The sequence below is a fragment of the Camelina sativa genome, chromosome 10, assembly GCF_000633955.1.
Source record: "Camelina sativa cultivar DH55 chromosome 10, Cs, whole genome shotgun sequence".
Classification (NCBI taxonomy): Eukaryota; Viridiplantae; Streptophyta; class Magnoliopsida; order Brassicales; family Brassicaceae; genus Camelina; species Camelina sativa.
The window spans coordinates 8,927,718-8,940,527 of record NC_025694.1 but is presented as its reverse complement, the minus strand read 5'-3'; the positions used below and the strand labels follow the sequence as shown (position 1 = coordinate 8,940,527).

Below are 12,810 nucleotides of genomic sequence, written 5' to 3'. Positions count from 1 at the left end.
ATATATATATATATATATATATATATATATATATATTAGCAACTACTTGAACAACTCAGATTAAATAAAGACAAAAAATAAACATGGAGCACTTGATCAATTCAAAATACATCATCAGTTTTGTATCATGTATCAACACTACGTGAGAACCCTTCTACAGGCGAAGACTTGCAGGGCAAAAATATTTCCACTAGTAGTACATATGGTTGAATATATGTACTAGTGGGTTCAAGGCCAAACATGCTTGGCGCAGTATCTTTGCTGGCCGGAATCTTATTCTGAAAGGGTCAAAAACTCAAGATGAATATGGTGGGTAATAATGGACAGATCTTTAACATGAGAAAATTATATTTTCTTGTATTGATTAGTAGTATCAATAATATAATATTCCACTATTGTAGGACTTACTATATATGTATGATAATGTATTTTTTAAGTTTTGAGAAGTCACATAGGAAAAACAAAAACAAAAACAAAAAGAGGGCATTTAAATGGCCTACACAAACATAATGACGGTTGCGGTTACAGCAGTGCTGTTTCTAACGTTAGCACTTCAGTGGACGGAGGCGAAGCCACCACGAAAGAAGGATACATCGGCTTGCCCGTTTGCAATCCCTGAAATCGTCCAACATTGCTACGCAACGATGAGTGTGTTGCCATCTGAAGAATGCTGCAAGGATCTCAGAACGATGAGCAAGACGAAAGTGACTTGTCTCTGCGATAATATCATTGTACATTCAAATCCTTTATACGTCAACATCACCAAAGTTTACTTCAACCAAGTCAGCATTGCATGTGACGTTCTCGACAAATACGCATGCCACGATAATTACTTTGATTTTTTTTTTTTATCAGAACTTCAAAGTTTTAACCGTGCAGTGATTTAGTTATGCATGTTATTATATAGGTACATATCTATATTTTTATTTTCTTTTCCTTTTTTCATATCTATATTACAACAACTAGAACTCAGACCTCTGCGGAGGAAGTATTTTTTTAAAAATAAACTAAATTTAAAATTATCCATTATAACTATTTAAGTATAAAGAAAGTTGAAAAGATATAAAAATTTAAATAGATATACTTATTAAAACGAAAAGTTGTGAGAAAAAAACATAAATAAAACATAGTGAAAAAACACAACTCTACAATTAACAGATACAATCGTTTGAATTTTTAAAAAACTAAATAAAAACAAAATTTTACAAAAAGCTACTACAAAAAATTGCAATTATTGTGTTTGCACTTGATTATATTTAATAACTCGTATAAACTGCTTTTAAATAAAATGCATCTTTATTATCATATTGAAAAATCAAATCCAAAACCACCTTATATAACCCATCTAACTTTGGAAATAAAGTCTAGGCATTTTTTTTAAGGTAGTTATTATAAAAGTTCTTAGCCATTACAAAGCGGAGTTCGCCCTATTTTTCTCTCAGGCACATCCCCAAGATCGCCGCTCCTACCTTACTCCGATCAGATCTCAGCTCCCATTTGTGCAGTTTCTCTCCGTTTTCCATCTTCCGGCCACTCGCCTTGTCAGTGTTGACCCTTCCTCCGGCCTTTTGGCCGTGAGGCGGGGGTCGACGGGACTATTTTGTGCTCTGCGTTTCCACAAATTTCTTAGTGTCTCCCTCAATTCTCGACATGTTCATTGCCGCCTCTATGTCGTATTGTCCTGTTAGTCTTGGTGTCCCTCCTCTAGGCGCCTCTTTGCCTCGCTGCTTGTATCGTGGCGACTCATTGTCTTTGGTCGCTTCCCTGTCCTGTGGTTTGGTTAGACCTTCCTCCACATCTCCATCTCTACCCCATGGCGCTCGGTTTTCCGGATACTTCTCCGACACCGCTTTGCTTACCGGATACTCTTCTAGTGTCTCTCAGCTTTCCCTTGAGGCAGCTCCTTCCCCGGTAGTTCTTTGCAGGTCTTTTACTTGTCTTGACTACCTAGGTTTCTCCGCCGTGTATCCTTGCTCTAACGCCCCAGATCTAAACGTCAGTCACTGCCGAGCTTCAGTGGACGTTCTAGGACCTATCTCGGTAATTTTGCTGATGAGGCTGTACTTTTGCTAGGATTGGTCCATTCATTCTGTTTTAGGCTCTCTTCTTTTGTGGGTTCAAGTTTATGGTCTGTTCCTTAGAAGATTTTATTGGTTTGGATATACTTCTATCCCGCGTTTAACTTGTCTTGGATATACTACTATCCGTTGTCCATTTTTGAAGTCGAAGCATCAAAATTATGCGCCTCCAATTTTTGAGTCACTGTCCTGCCTTGTACAGGAGAGATCCTTCGTTTCCTTCTCCTACCTAAAGGAGAACATCATCCAACAAGCATCCTTGATTCCATGGCTTTTATGTTGTGGCTCCTGTGTTGCGCGGCCAGCCTTTGTACTGGTAGGATGTTCTTCAGAGAACTATTTCTCTGTTGGTTTTAACGGCTCATCAAAGGGGTGCTTTTTCACCTCTCTTTCGATAGCTAACTCTCGGATTGTGTTGTTTGCCCTAGTGGCCGACTCAATCATGTGCAACAAACATCTTTGTGTGTTCATTGTTGTCCAAAGCGTCTCACTTATTGGCTCTAGTGTTATCATGGTTCGAGGACTTCACGATGACGTATATTGTTTAAGTGATAGATTTGCTTTGATTTATCTTTCTATCTACTTTTACCATATGGATTGCTTTGCGTTTGTTGCAGCGAGTTTGATAACTTTGAAGACTTTTGGCCTCCCTCCTTTTGTAACATTTCCCTCTGTTGAGGATGTTTAGTAATTTAAATGTTGGTGCACAAAATAAAAACTCTAGGCATTTTTATTAAATTTTTATATTTAAAATTAATTAAAAGTTGTAAATTAGTTTCATCATTCCAAAAATCTTTTGTTAAATCAAAAATTAGAAGAATTTATTTATTTAAAAAAATAAATTATAGATAATAATTAAAAAAGATGTAAAAACCATTGAGAATCAAAATTTTATATTATTTTATGTCATGGAAAAAAAAATGAAAACAGTTAAAACAAACAAATATATATAGATTTCAAAAGATATGAATATTCGAATAAACACAACTCTATAATGAACAGTTGCAACTTTACAAAAAATCCTTATAATGAACAATCAACACTTTTAATAAAACACACAATTTTAATTTTTTATAGATTTTTTTGGAAATTAACTAAAAAGTACGATTAAAAGACACAACTTTTGGTGGCATTTATTCGGATTACTATTATATACTTCCTCCGTTTCAAAATATATGTTGTTTTAACTAAAACACACATATTAAGAAGACTTTACTTTTAACAAGTTCAACCAATCAGAAACAATACTGCATAATAGAAAATACTAAACTAATCTAAAAGTTGCATAGAAACTTGAAAACATCATATATTATGAAACAAACAACTTCTCTAAAACATCTTACATTTTGAAACGGAGGGAATATAGATTAAGACATGATAATCATTTCTGTGATCACAAACTTATTAGATTCAGTGATCAAAGGAAAGCGAGGATATAAAATCAATGAATTTTATATTAAGAGCTATATTTTTTTCCCAAAAGAATTATATATTGATTAAAATCAGTCATTACAGAGAGAGTTTTGTAGCCAAAGAGGCTTTACAACTGAGTCAGTGTAATATGGAGAATCTATACAACCATATTTAGCTAAGGCATATGCCACCCTATTACATTCTCTTTTGTGTAGGTAAAAGAAAATTGTTGTTATTTGAATGTCCAAGCTCTTATGTCATGGAGAAGATTTGTTAATGAGACATTCATAGTTCTACCGTTAACTAATTTAATCAGAATTTCACAGTCCCCTTCGAAAATAATTGAGTGATAACCTCTAATCCATGCATGTTGTATCGCAACAAGAAGTCCTTTCGTTTCTGCCTCTAAAGGTGATCGTACATGAGGTAGTTTAGTTGCACCCTATACAATAGCTTCGCCTTGGTGCTTCCTAAAAATTCATCCTCCAGTGGCCTGGTGAGTGTGATGATCGTAGCTCGCATCAAAATTGCACTTAATTGTCGGATGATTTGGGGGTAGCCAGGTAGTTGTGTTCGTGCTTGGAGTAGGCAATGATGAGGAATTGTTTTGTAAATTGTTTATCCATTCTTTTGTGTCTGACTTCGCCTGTAAAACTGTCTTCGATGCACTTTCACAATAATTGTTAAAAACCTGATTGTTTCGTACTTTCCAGATACGCCATAAAAGAAAAAAGGGTAGAAGTAAATCATATGTATTGAATGCTTGTGATTGATACGATAATAGTGTAGCTATAACATCCTCTATAATTGAAGATATTTGAGTGATGTTCAAGGAAGGGGTACTGGAAAATCTCCATGCCATTATTGCAAAAGGGCATGAAAATAGGACATGGTGAATTGTTTCATCTGTTTGACGACATCTTGGACATAAAGGATCAATGTTCACACCTCTTGTCTGCAATCTTGTTGTGGTTGGTATAGCTTGTGATAGTATGCGCCATAGAAAGTGTTTAATCTTTGGTATTAACCGCAATATCCAGATCTTGTTCTTAAGTTCAACCAATCCGTGAGGTATGTTTAATGCATCTCCTGGGTCAAAAGGGTAGTGAGTGATGAACCAGTATCTAGACTTTACAGAGTAGTCTCCTGATCGAGTATAGTTCCAAATCAGTTTATCCGGTTTTTCCACTTGTGAGAGATGGATTTTTTCAATGAGCTCCTGCTCCGGTTGTTGGACCAAGGAAGAAAGTGTTTGGTTGTCCCAAGTTCTAATATCACCCGTTTTGGAGATTAAATGTTCGAGTGTTATAGGTGATTGCAATGGTGATGTTTGTACTAATCTAGGTCGATGCACTTCAATGAAATTATCCAAACCTATACGTATAGTTTTACCATCCCCTACAATATATCGAGAACCTTTCTTAATAAGATCTAATCCTATTAAAATAGATGACCATCCATAGGACTGTTTCTTCCTTTCTCTAGCGTCTAATATAGAATCATCACGGTAGTATCTATTTTTCATTAACCGGGCAAACATGGAGTTAGGATATTGGATGAGCCTCCATGCTTGTTTTGCCAAGAGTGCATCATTAAATTTTGCTAAGTCCCTAAATCCCGCCCCCCCTTCTTTTGTAACTTTTTCCAAGCAATCCACGGTATACTACGTTGATTTGAACCCTTTTTCCACCAATATTGCATTAAAAATGATTCTAGTTCGGTTGTGATTTCTAAAGGTAGTTTGAAACATGACATAGCATAAACGGGCAGTGATAAGGCCACTGAGTTAAGCATTATTGCTTTACCTTCATGAGATAATTTCTTTGCAGTCCAACCATTTGTGCGTTTTTTTGACTCTATCGGCAATATCTTCAAACATTTCCTTTCTTTTCCGACCAAATTGTTCCGGAAGGCCAAGATACTTTCCTCCTCCTCCATGATTTGGGATTGCTAGAATTGACTTCAGTCGTAATTGAGTGTTCCCATAAACTCTGCTTCCAAAAGTGATCATAGATTTTGAAGGATTTATCTGTTGCCCATAATAGTATTCATAGATATCGAAAATATCTTTCAAAGCTTGGCAGTTTTTCTTATTTGCTTTGCAAAAAAATAAACAATCATCAGCAAACTGCAAGTGGGTAATACTTGGAGCACCATTCCCAATTCGGATGCCACAAAGATCTCTTTCTTGTTCACTTGTTGTAATTAAATGGTTGAGTATATCCGAGCATAGTATGAAGAGGTACGGTANAACCAATCCGTGAGGTATGTTTAATGCATCTCCTGGGTCAAAAGGGTAGTGAGTGATGAACCAGTATCTAGACTTTACAGAGTAGTCTCCTGATCGAGTATAGTTCCAAATCAGTTTATCCGGTTTTTCCACTTGTGAGAGATGGATTTTTTCAATGAGCTCCTGCTCCGGTTGTTGGACCAAGGAAGAAAGTGTTTGGTTGTCCCAAGTTCTAATATCACCCGTTTTGGAGATTAAATGTTCGAGTGTTATAGGTGATTGCAATGGTGATGTTTGTACTAATCTAGGTCGATGCACTTCAATGAAATTATCCAAACCTATACGTATAGTTTTACCATCCCCTACAATATATCGAGAACCTTTCTTAATAAGATCTAATCCTATTAAAATAGATGACCATCCATAGGACTGTTTCTTCCTTTCTCTAGCGTCTAATATAGAATCATCACGGTAGTATCTATTTTTCATTAACCGGGCAAACATGGAGTTAGGATATTGGATGAGCCTCCATGCTTGTTTTGCCAAGAGTGCATCATTAAATTTTGCTAAGTCCCTAAATCCCGCCCCCCCTTCTTTTGTAACTTTTTCCAAGCAATCCACGGTATACTACGTTGATTTGAACCCTTTTTCCACCAATATTGCATTAAAAATGATTCTAGTTCGGTTGTGATTTCTAAAGGTAGTTTGAAACATGACATAGCATAAACGGGCAGTGATAAGGCCACTGAGTTAAGCATTATTGCTTTACCTTCATGAGATAATTTCTTTGCAGTCCAACCATTTGTGCGTTTTTTTGACTCTATCGGCAATATCTTCAAACATTTCCTTTCTTTTCCGACCAAATTGTTCCGGAAGGCCAAGATACTTTCCTCCTCCTCCATGATTTGGGATTGCTAGAATTGACTTCAGTCGTAATTGAGTGTTCCCATAAACTCTGCTTCCAAAAGTGATCATAGATTTTGAAGGATTTATCTGTTGCCCATAATAGTATTCATAGATATCGAAAATATCTTTCAAAGCTTGGCAGTTTTTCTTATTTGCTTTGCAAAAAAATAAACAATCATCAGCAAACTGCAAGTGGGTAATACTTGGAGCACCATTCCCAATTCGGATGCCACAAAGATCTCTTTCTTGTTCACTTGTTGTAATTAAATGGTTGAGTATATCCGAGCATAGTATGAAGAGGTACGGTAATAGTGGGTCGCCCTGTCGAATACCTCTTGTTGGTTTGATATATCCATAAGGAACTCCATTTATTAGACCAGAGTAGTTCACAGTTGTCACAACCGCCATGATCCAGTTTATCTATTTGGGACAAAAACCAAAGATTTTGAAAGTTGTTTCAAGGAAATTCCACTCGACACGGTCATAAGCTTTGGTTACATCTGTTTTTATGGCCATATAATTCTGTGAAACTCGAGTTCTAACCTTAAGAGAGTGCATTACTTCATGTGCAATCATCACATTGTCTTGAATTAATCGTCCTGGAATAAAGGCTGCTTGCGAGTCTGAGACTATGTCGTTCAAGTGTGGTTTTAATCGTTGTACCAGACATTTTGGATACAATCTTATATAGGAAATTACATAAAGCTATAGGCTGGTAGTCTGAGAGAGTTTGAGGGTTGTCAATCTTTCGTATCATGCAAATGTTTGTGTGGTTGATGCTTTGCTTCATTACTATAGTCTCGAAAAAAAGGTGGACTTCTTGTATGACTTGTGGTCCGACTGTTTCCCAACATTCTTTATAAAACCTGGCTGTTAAACCGTCTGGACCCGAAGCACGATCATCACCTATTGAGCTAACTGCAGCATAAATCTCCTCACTACTAAAAGCCCTTGTTAGATTTTTATTTGCTTTAGTGAAACTTTTGGCCTGAAATCTGCAAAAACCGAGGGGGCAACATGATGATTTGCAGTGGAGAATATGTTTGTAAAAAAGCTTTGAGCATGATCCCCAATCTCCTTATCACCCTGATATAAATTGCCTTGATCATCCAATATAGAAGTAATCCAGTTTTTGGCAAACCGTGATTTTGCACAAGCATGGAAAAAACTAGTGTTTTGATCTCCAGCAATTATCCATGGTTTCTATTCTTTTGTTGCCAATGTTTTTCTTCATCACTATAGGCCTTTGTCAAGTCATCTTGCAGATATGGGATTGTTCTCCGTATGTGTGGATTTAAGCTCTCCATTGCTATATTAAGAGCTATATATGGTGGTGTATATTATGGTAAATAATTGGTTTTGTTTTTATGTGGCAAAGGAGGCGACGCTAATGGAGGAACAAACAAGATTGCTGCATCAATGGCTCTTTTGGGTTTGGTTGCAAGTCTGTTCTTTTAATCTATTTCAATTTTTCCTTCCAAATTCTTTGTAATTTTTGAGATATCGGGAATAGATATACAGTAAAACCTTTATAAAATAATAATGTTGGGACCATGAAATTGTATTAATTTATAGAGGTTTTAATTTATTGATAAATTAATAATTATTATTTATAAAGAGACTTTCCTAATTTGGTAAAAAAGTTTAAAATAAAATTTAATCGTTATGATTAATATTTTTATAAAACCAATTAAAATGAAAATAGCAATTATCATGTTTTGAAGATAGTACTCAAAGATTTTTATACAATAAAAATATTAAAAATGAACTCTAATAAAAATTAATGTGTATATATATATATACATATATTTATATAATTTTATATAATTATTAATTTATATTTTTAAAAAAATATTATCTTATTATATTATCGAATTATGTCCAAAATTACACTAGTCCCAATTTGGGACCGAATAAATTTATTAATTTATAGAGATATTAATTTAACGAGTATTAATTTATAGAGGTTCTACTGTATATATAACAAAAGAATGATGCTATAAAAAGAAATGTTTAAACCCTCTAATAATATTTTTGCTGCTAAAACAAAAAAAATCTATAAATATGTAATTCAATATTTTTTTATAATGCTAGAATTTCTACCACAAAAGAATGATATAATATATGTTAATGAATATATGTACAGTTATAGGAACTTTACAAGTATTTTTTATGCTTTACAATGTTTTTTTGTCTTTGCTTGAATCTATTTTGGTATGCGATGAAGTTGTATAGTTTGGCCATTTCCCATATACTCTTCAGAATAACAAGAATTTCTTACATAAAAAGAAAAAAAATGTGTAAAAGAAACAACCATGCTAATATGTTGTATCATATTATTGCTTTATCGAATTTCATGTATTCTAAACATATTATAAAGTTTTAAATGATTAATGAGTTCCAACTTTTCATATATTCATCACGACAAGAGACCTGTGTAAAATATTATAAAAGCAATTTGAGAGTGGATAGCTTCTTATGCAAATAAAAGAAAGAAACAAATATAGCCAACATATATTAGTTATAAGAACTATGAAAACGCATATTTGTGGCTAAATCTACTTCTGTCTATGATCGACTTCAAGTATGTATGAGCATAAAATAAATAAGATACGAGCTTTGCTAATAGGGTTCAAATAATCTACATCCCCGGGACCTAGTCCAGAATTCATTCACTAGAAAAGTCTGCAACCTATAGTTGCTATATGGTACCCACCATTATTTCCTAGAATTATAATGAAAGAAGACTACCACTAATTGTCTTTTCCGACTAGTATAGATCTTCAACAAAACCATCAAAAGATCTATATATTTTGTTGATGGGGCGACACCACACATCTTGTGTGCATATCTCGAAACTACTTTGAAGCGCGTCCGTCTTCATGAAGCGCCCTCTTGGTATTTATATCAATTGCCCAACCCCTAGGAGTGGTAACTTTCCTATTATACAACAAATAGGAAATTGAGAACTTTCCTTTTTCTTTTTGGAGAAGGAAATTTTCTCTTCATGATCTCATCTTGAATCTTCCATTCATGATGTTCATTCAGCTAAGCAGCCGCCACTTGGCTTGTCCAAGTCGGCCTTAAGCTTTTGTACTCAAACTCTTCAACTCAGCTTCTTGTACTACTTCCTGTATTATTCTCGGAACTTGTACAAGAACTGCTTCAGACGTTTGATACCATCTCCGTTGTATCTAACTTCAAGATTCTTGATTCAACATTTATCTTTTCTGCCTTGTGTTAATCATTGTGTCAGCACGATCACCAAGTACTACTTAACCTCTGCTCTACCAACATTTGTATTAAGTAATACTTCATTCTCTTTGTCAACTCTTCCGGCGCATTTGTATCATGTAATGCATCAACCTATGTATCAATTCTATGACATGTTCTAAGCCTTATAAAACTTCAATCAACACAACATCTTCAAACTAAATCATTGTTAATAAAATATAGAAATATTGGCTTTAATATAGAGTGATATAACACTTATAAAAGAAACCTCTATATCATTCACAGCATTTGTTAAATTGAATTCCCGCACGAGATTCAGTTCCTAGTATATGTTAATGTAGATATATATATATATATATATATATATATTAAGAAACTTCTTGATCAATTCAAATTAAATAAAGAGAAAAATAAACAAGAGTACTACTTGATCAAAATACAAAATACATCATCAAATGTGTTTTTACTTTTCATGTGTCAATGCCATGAGAGACCCCTTCTACTAGCGAAGACTTACATGGCAAACAATGATTAGCACACATATCTTTGCTGGCTGGAATCTTATTCTAAATGGATGAAATAATCAAAAGTGTAATTATATGTTGAATAAATACGTTACTCCTATTTTTTAGATTTTGCAAGACACATTCAGAAGTTATTTACAATGATTTTATATTAACTTAATATCAAGTATATTACTTGCTAATTTTAAGTGAGAGGTAAGAAAATATGACATAATAATTTAGGTAATTTACGACTATCTGATTGGCTTTACACACTATACACAGAGATCTGAACACATTTTTAGAACAGAGAATCTAAATACTTCTTCTTCACCTTTTTTTTTCAAAGATATAAATAGCAGTAAGAGTACAATACTGCTTCACTTAAGATACTATGAGTATTATTTATTTATGGTTTAATAGTATTCCAAAAACTTAATTTATATTGTAATTAAATTGGAGAATACATGGAAATTTGGAAGATACATCAGTACATCTCACAATTAGGTAGCTGGTTCAACTTTGTGTTCACTGTTCAATTTGTAGTTTTGATTACAAACTGATAAAATTTATGAAAATATATGAAAAAAATAAAAGAGCGTACGAGACATCAAAATTTGAAAGTCATATCCAAAGGGAAAAAAAGACAATATAAAGATTGTGTTTTGACCTTTTTTTTTTAACACATCCATGATCACAATTACGGAGAAAGTAATCAGATCGTTTCGTTATTATCATATATACGAAAAAAGTTGAGACCAAGATTCTCTTTAACTCCGAATAAAAAAGATCATCAACGTAGGAATATATATATATATATATATATATATATATATATATATATATATATATATATGAAAGCCTATAGAAAACTCCTAGCGTGTATCACAAGAAACTGGTTCTAGATAAAAATTTTGGTGGCAGGACGAACCCTAATTCGCTTGGTTAACAAAAGAAAGCCTTCCATTTCGGACATGGCCTGTTGTTACTCAAGCCTATCGGCAAAAGCTACAAAGCCATACCCTTTGCACCGACCGCTATCCTCATAGGTAGAAATCTTGGCTGTGGTAACCGAGTTGTATATGGACTTGAAAGTCTCATACAACATCGGAAGTGTAACGTCCGGAGCCAAGTCGCCAACATAAATAATGAACTTCTGTAGTACTTCGTCTCCTGTGAGGTTTGTTATCTTCTTGACTTCTTCTCCTGTTGTAGCCTGTGAGATAGAGAAACAAGTACTCTATTATTCTACCATTGTTCAGCTTTTCAACCGGATCAGAATCGGCATAGAGAGATTTACTATTTTGGGAGGACGTACCTGATCTGTAAACCTAGTAATAAAAGTGAGCAGAGCTTCAAGATACTGAGTGGATTGAGGATTGGTCATGGCTTTAACAAGGGTCGTGATCACCCTCATCCGTAAAAGATTGGCATGGACGAAGATCATCACTAGCTCGGTCATGTTTTCTGGTGTTGAGTCATCGATCTCCTGCTTTCTTCCATCGTGATGATAGTTTGATTTTACCCAATTCTGGGAGACATCATTGACGAGACGTATCTGTGCATCTCTCGCTCGTTCATCAAGACTGAGGACCAAGGATTTCACATCTTGCTCGATATCTCCCAATGCTTTCAGCAGCGTATCAGATGGATCTTTCCATTACTCGGTTAAGTTCCATGGGTGCTCAAGATCTGAAAACCCTAGCACATCTGGATCGACATCACAACCGATGTTTCCTTGAGCGATAAGTGATTGGACGAGATCAGTGAGGACGTAAGGATGAATATCGCCGAGGAAAAGAAACGGCATCTCAAGCGAGTTGCGCCAGGAGGAGAAGAGGAGGTACGTGATACTCTTGGTATCGGCGGAGTTGTTGAGGAACTCGTAGTAATTTTCGAGATAGCGGAGGACAAGGGTAACATCCGTGGAGTGGGAGACGGAGGAGGAAGCAGATGATTCTCGGATGTTACCACTTGGCAAAGAATGATGGAACAAGTGGTATCTTGCGTGAGAAAAGTGAATAATCCATATCTTCTGGAGACGAACGAAGGAGAAGCAAAGAGTACTTGTATAATGCGGGAGAAGAGAATAATCCTATTTTATCAACAAAACCATATGCACCAAATATAATTTATATCATGTTCTTGGTTAGGGTTCTAATCCCATGCACCGACATTATTTTATTATTATTATTATTTTTTTTTTGTTAAAACATAAAACCAAAGAATTTGGATCGAGCCTAACCAAAACATAAAACCATAGGAAGTTTACCGAGTATTTTTCACAGTTGGCTTTACAATTTTCTTTGTCTTTGCTTGACTCTATTTTGGTTTGCGATGAAGTTGTAGTTTGACCATTTCAAAGATATTCTTCAGAAAAACAAAGAATTTGTTACATAAAGAAAAGAAAAAAAAATGTGTAAAAGAAACCAACATGTTAAAATCA

The 12,810-nt window shown here is 34.7% G+C and overlaps 1 protein-coding gene across 1 annotated transcript; it reads left to right on the top strand.

Moving 5' to 3' along the window:
- On the top strand, positions 1,368 to 2,858 carry LOC109126922. The gene is made up of 2 exons (XM_019230864.1): positions 1,368 to 2,040; positions 2,281 to 2,858. The coding sequence occupies exons 1-2, from the start codon at positions 1,651 to 1,653 to the stop codon at positions 2,764 to 2,766; spliced, it is 876 nt and encodes a 291-aa protein (XP_019086409.1). The 5' UTR covers positions 1,368 to 1,650; the 3' UTR covers positions 2,767 to 2,858.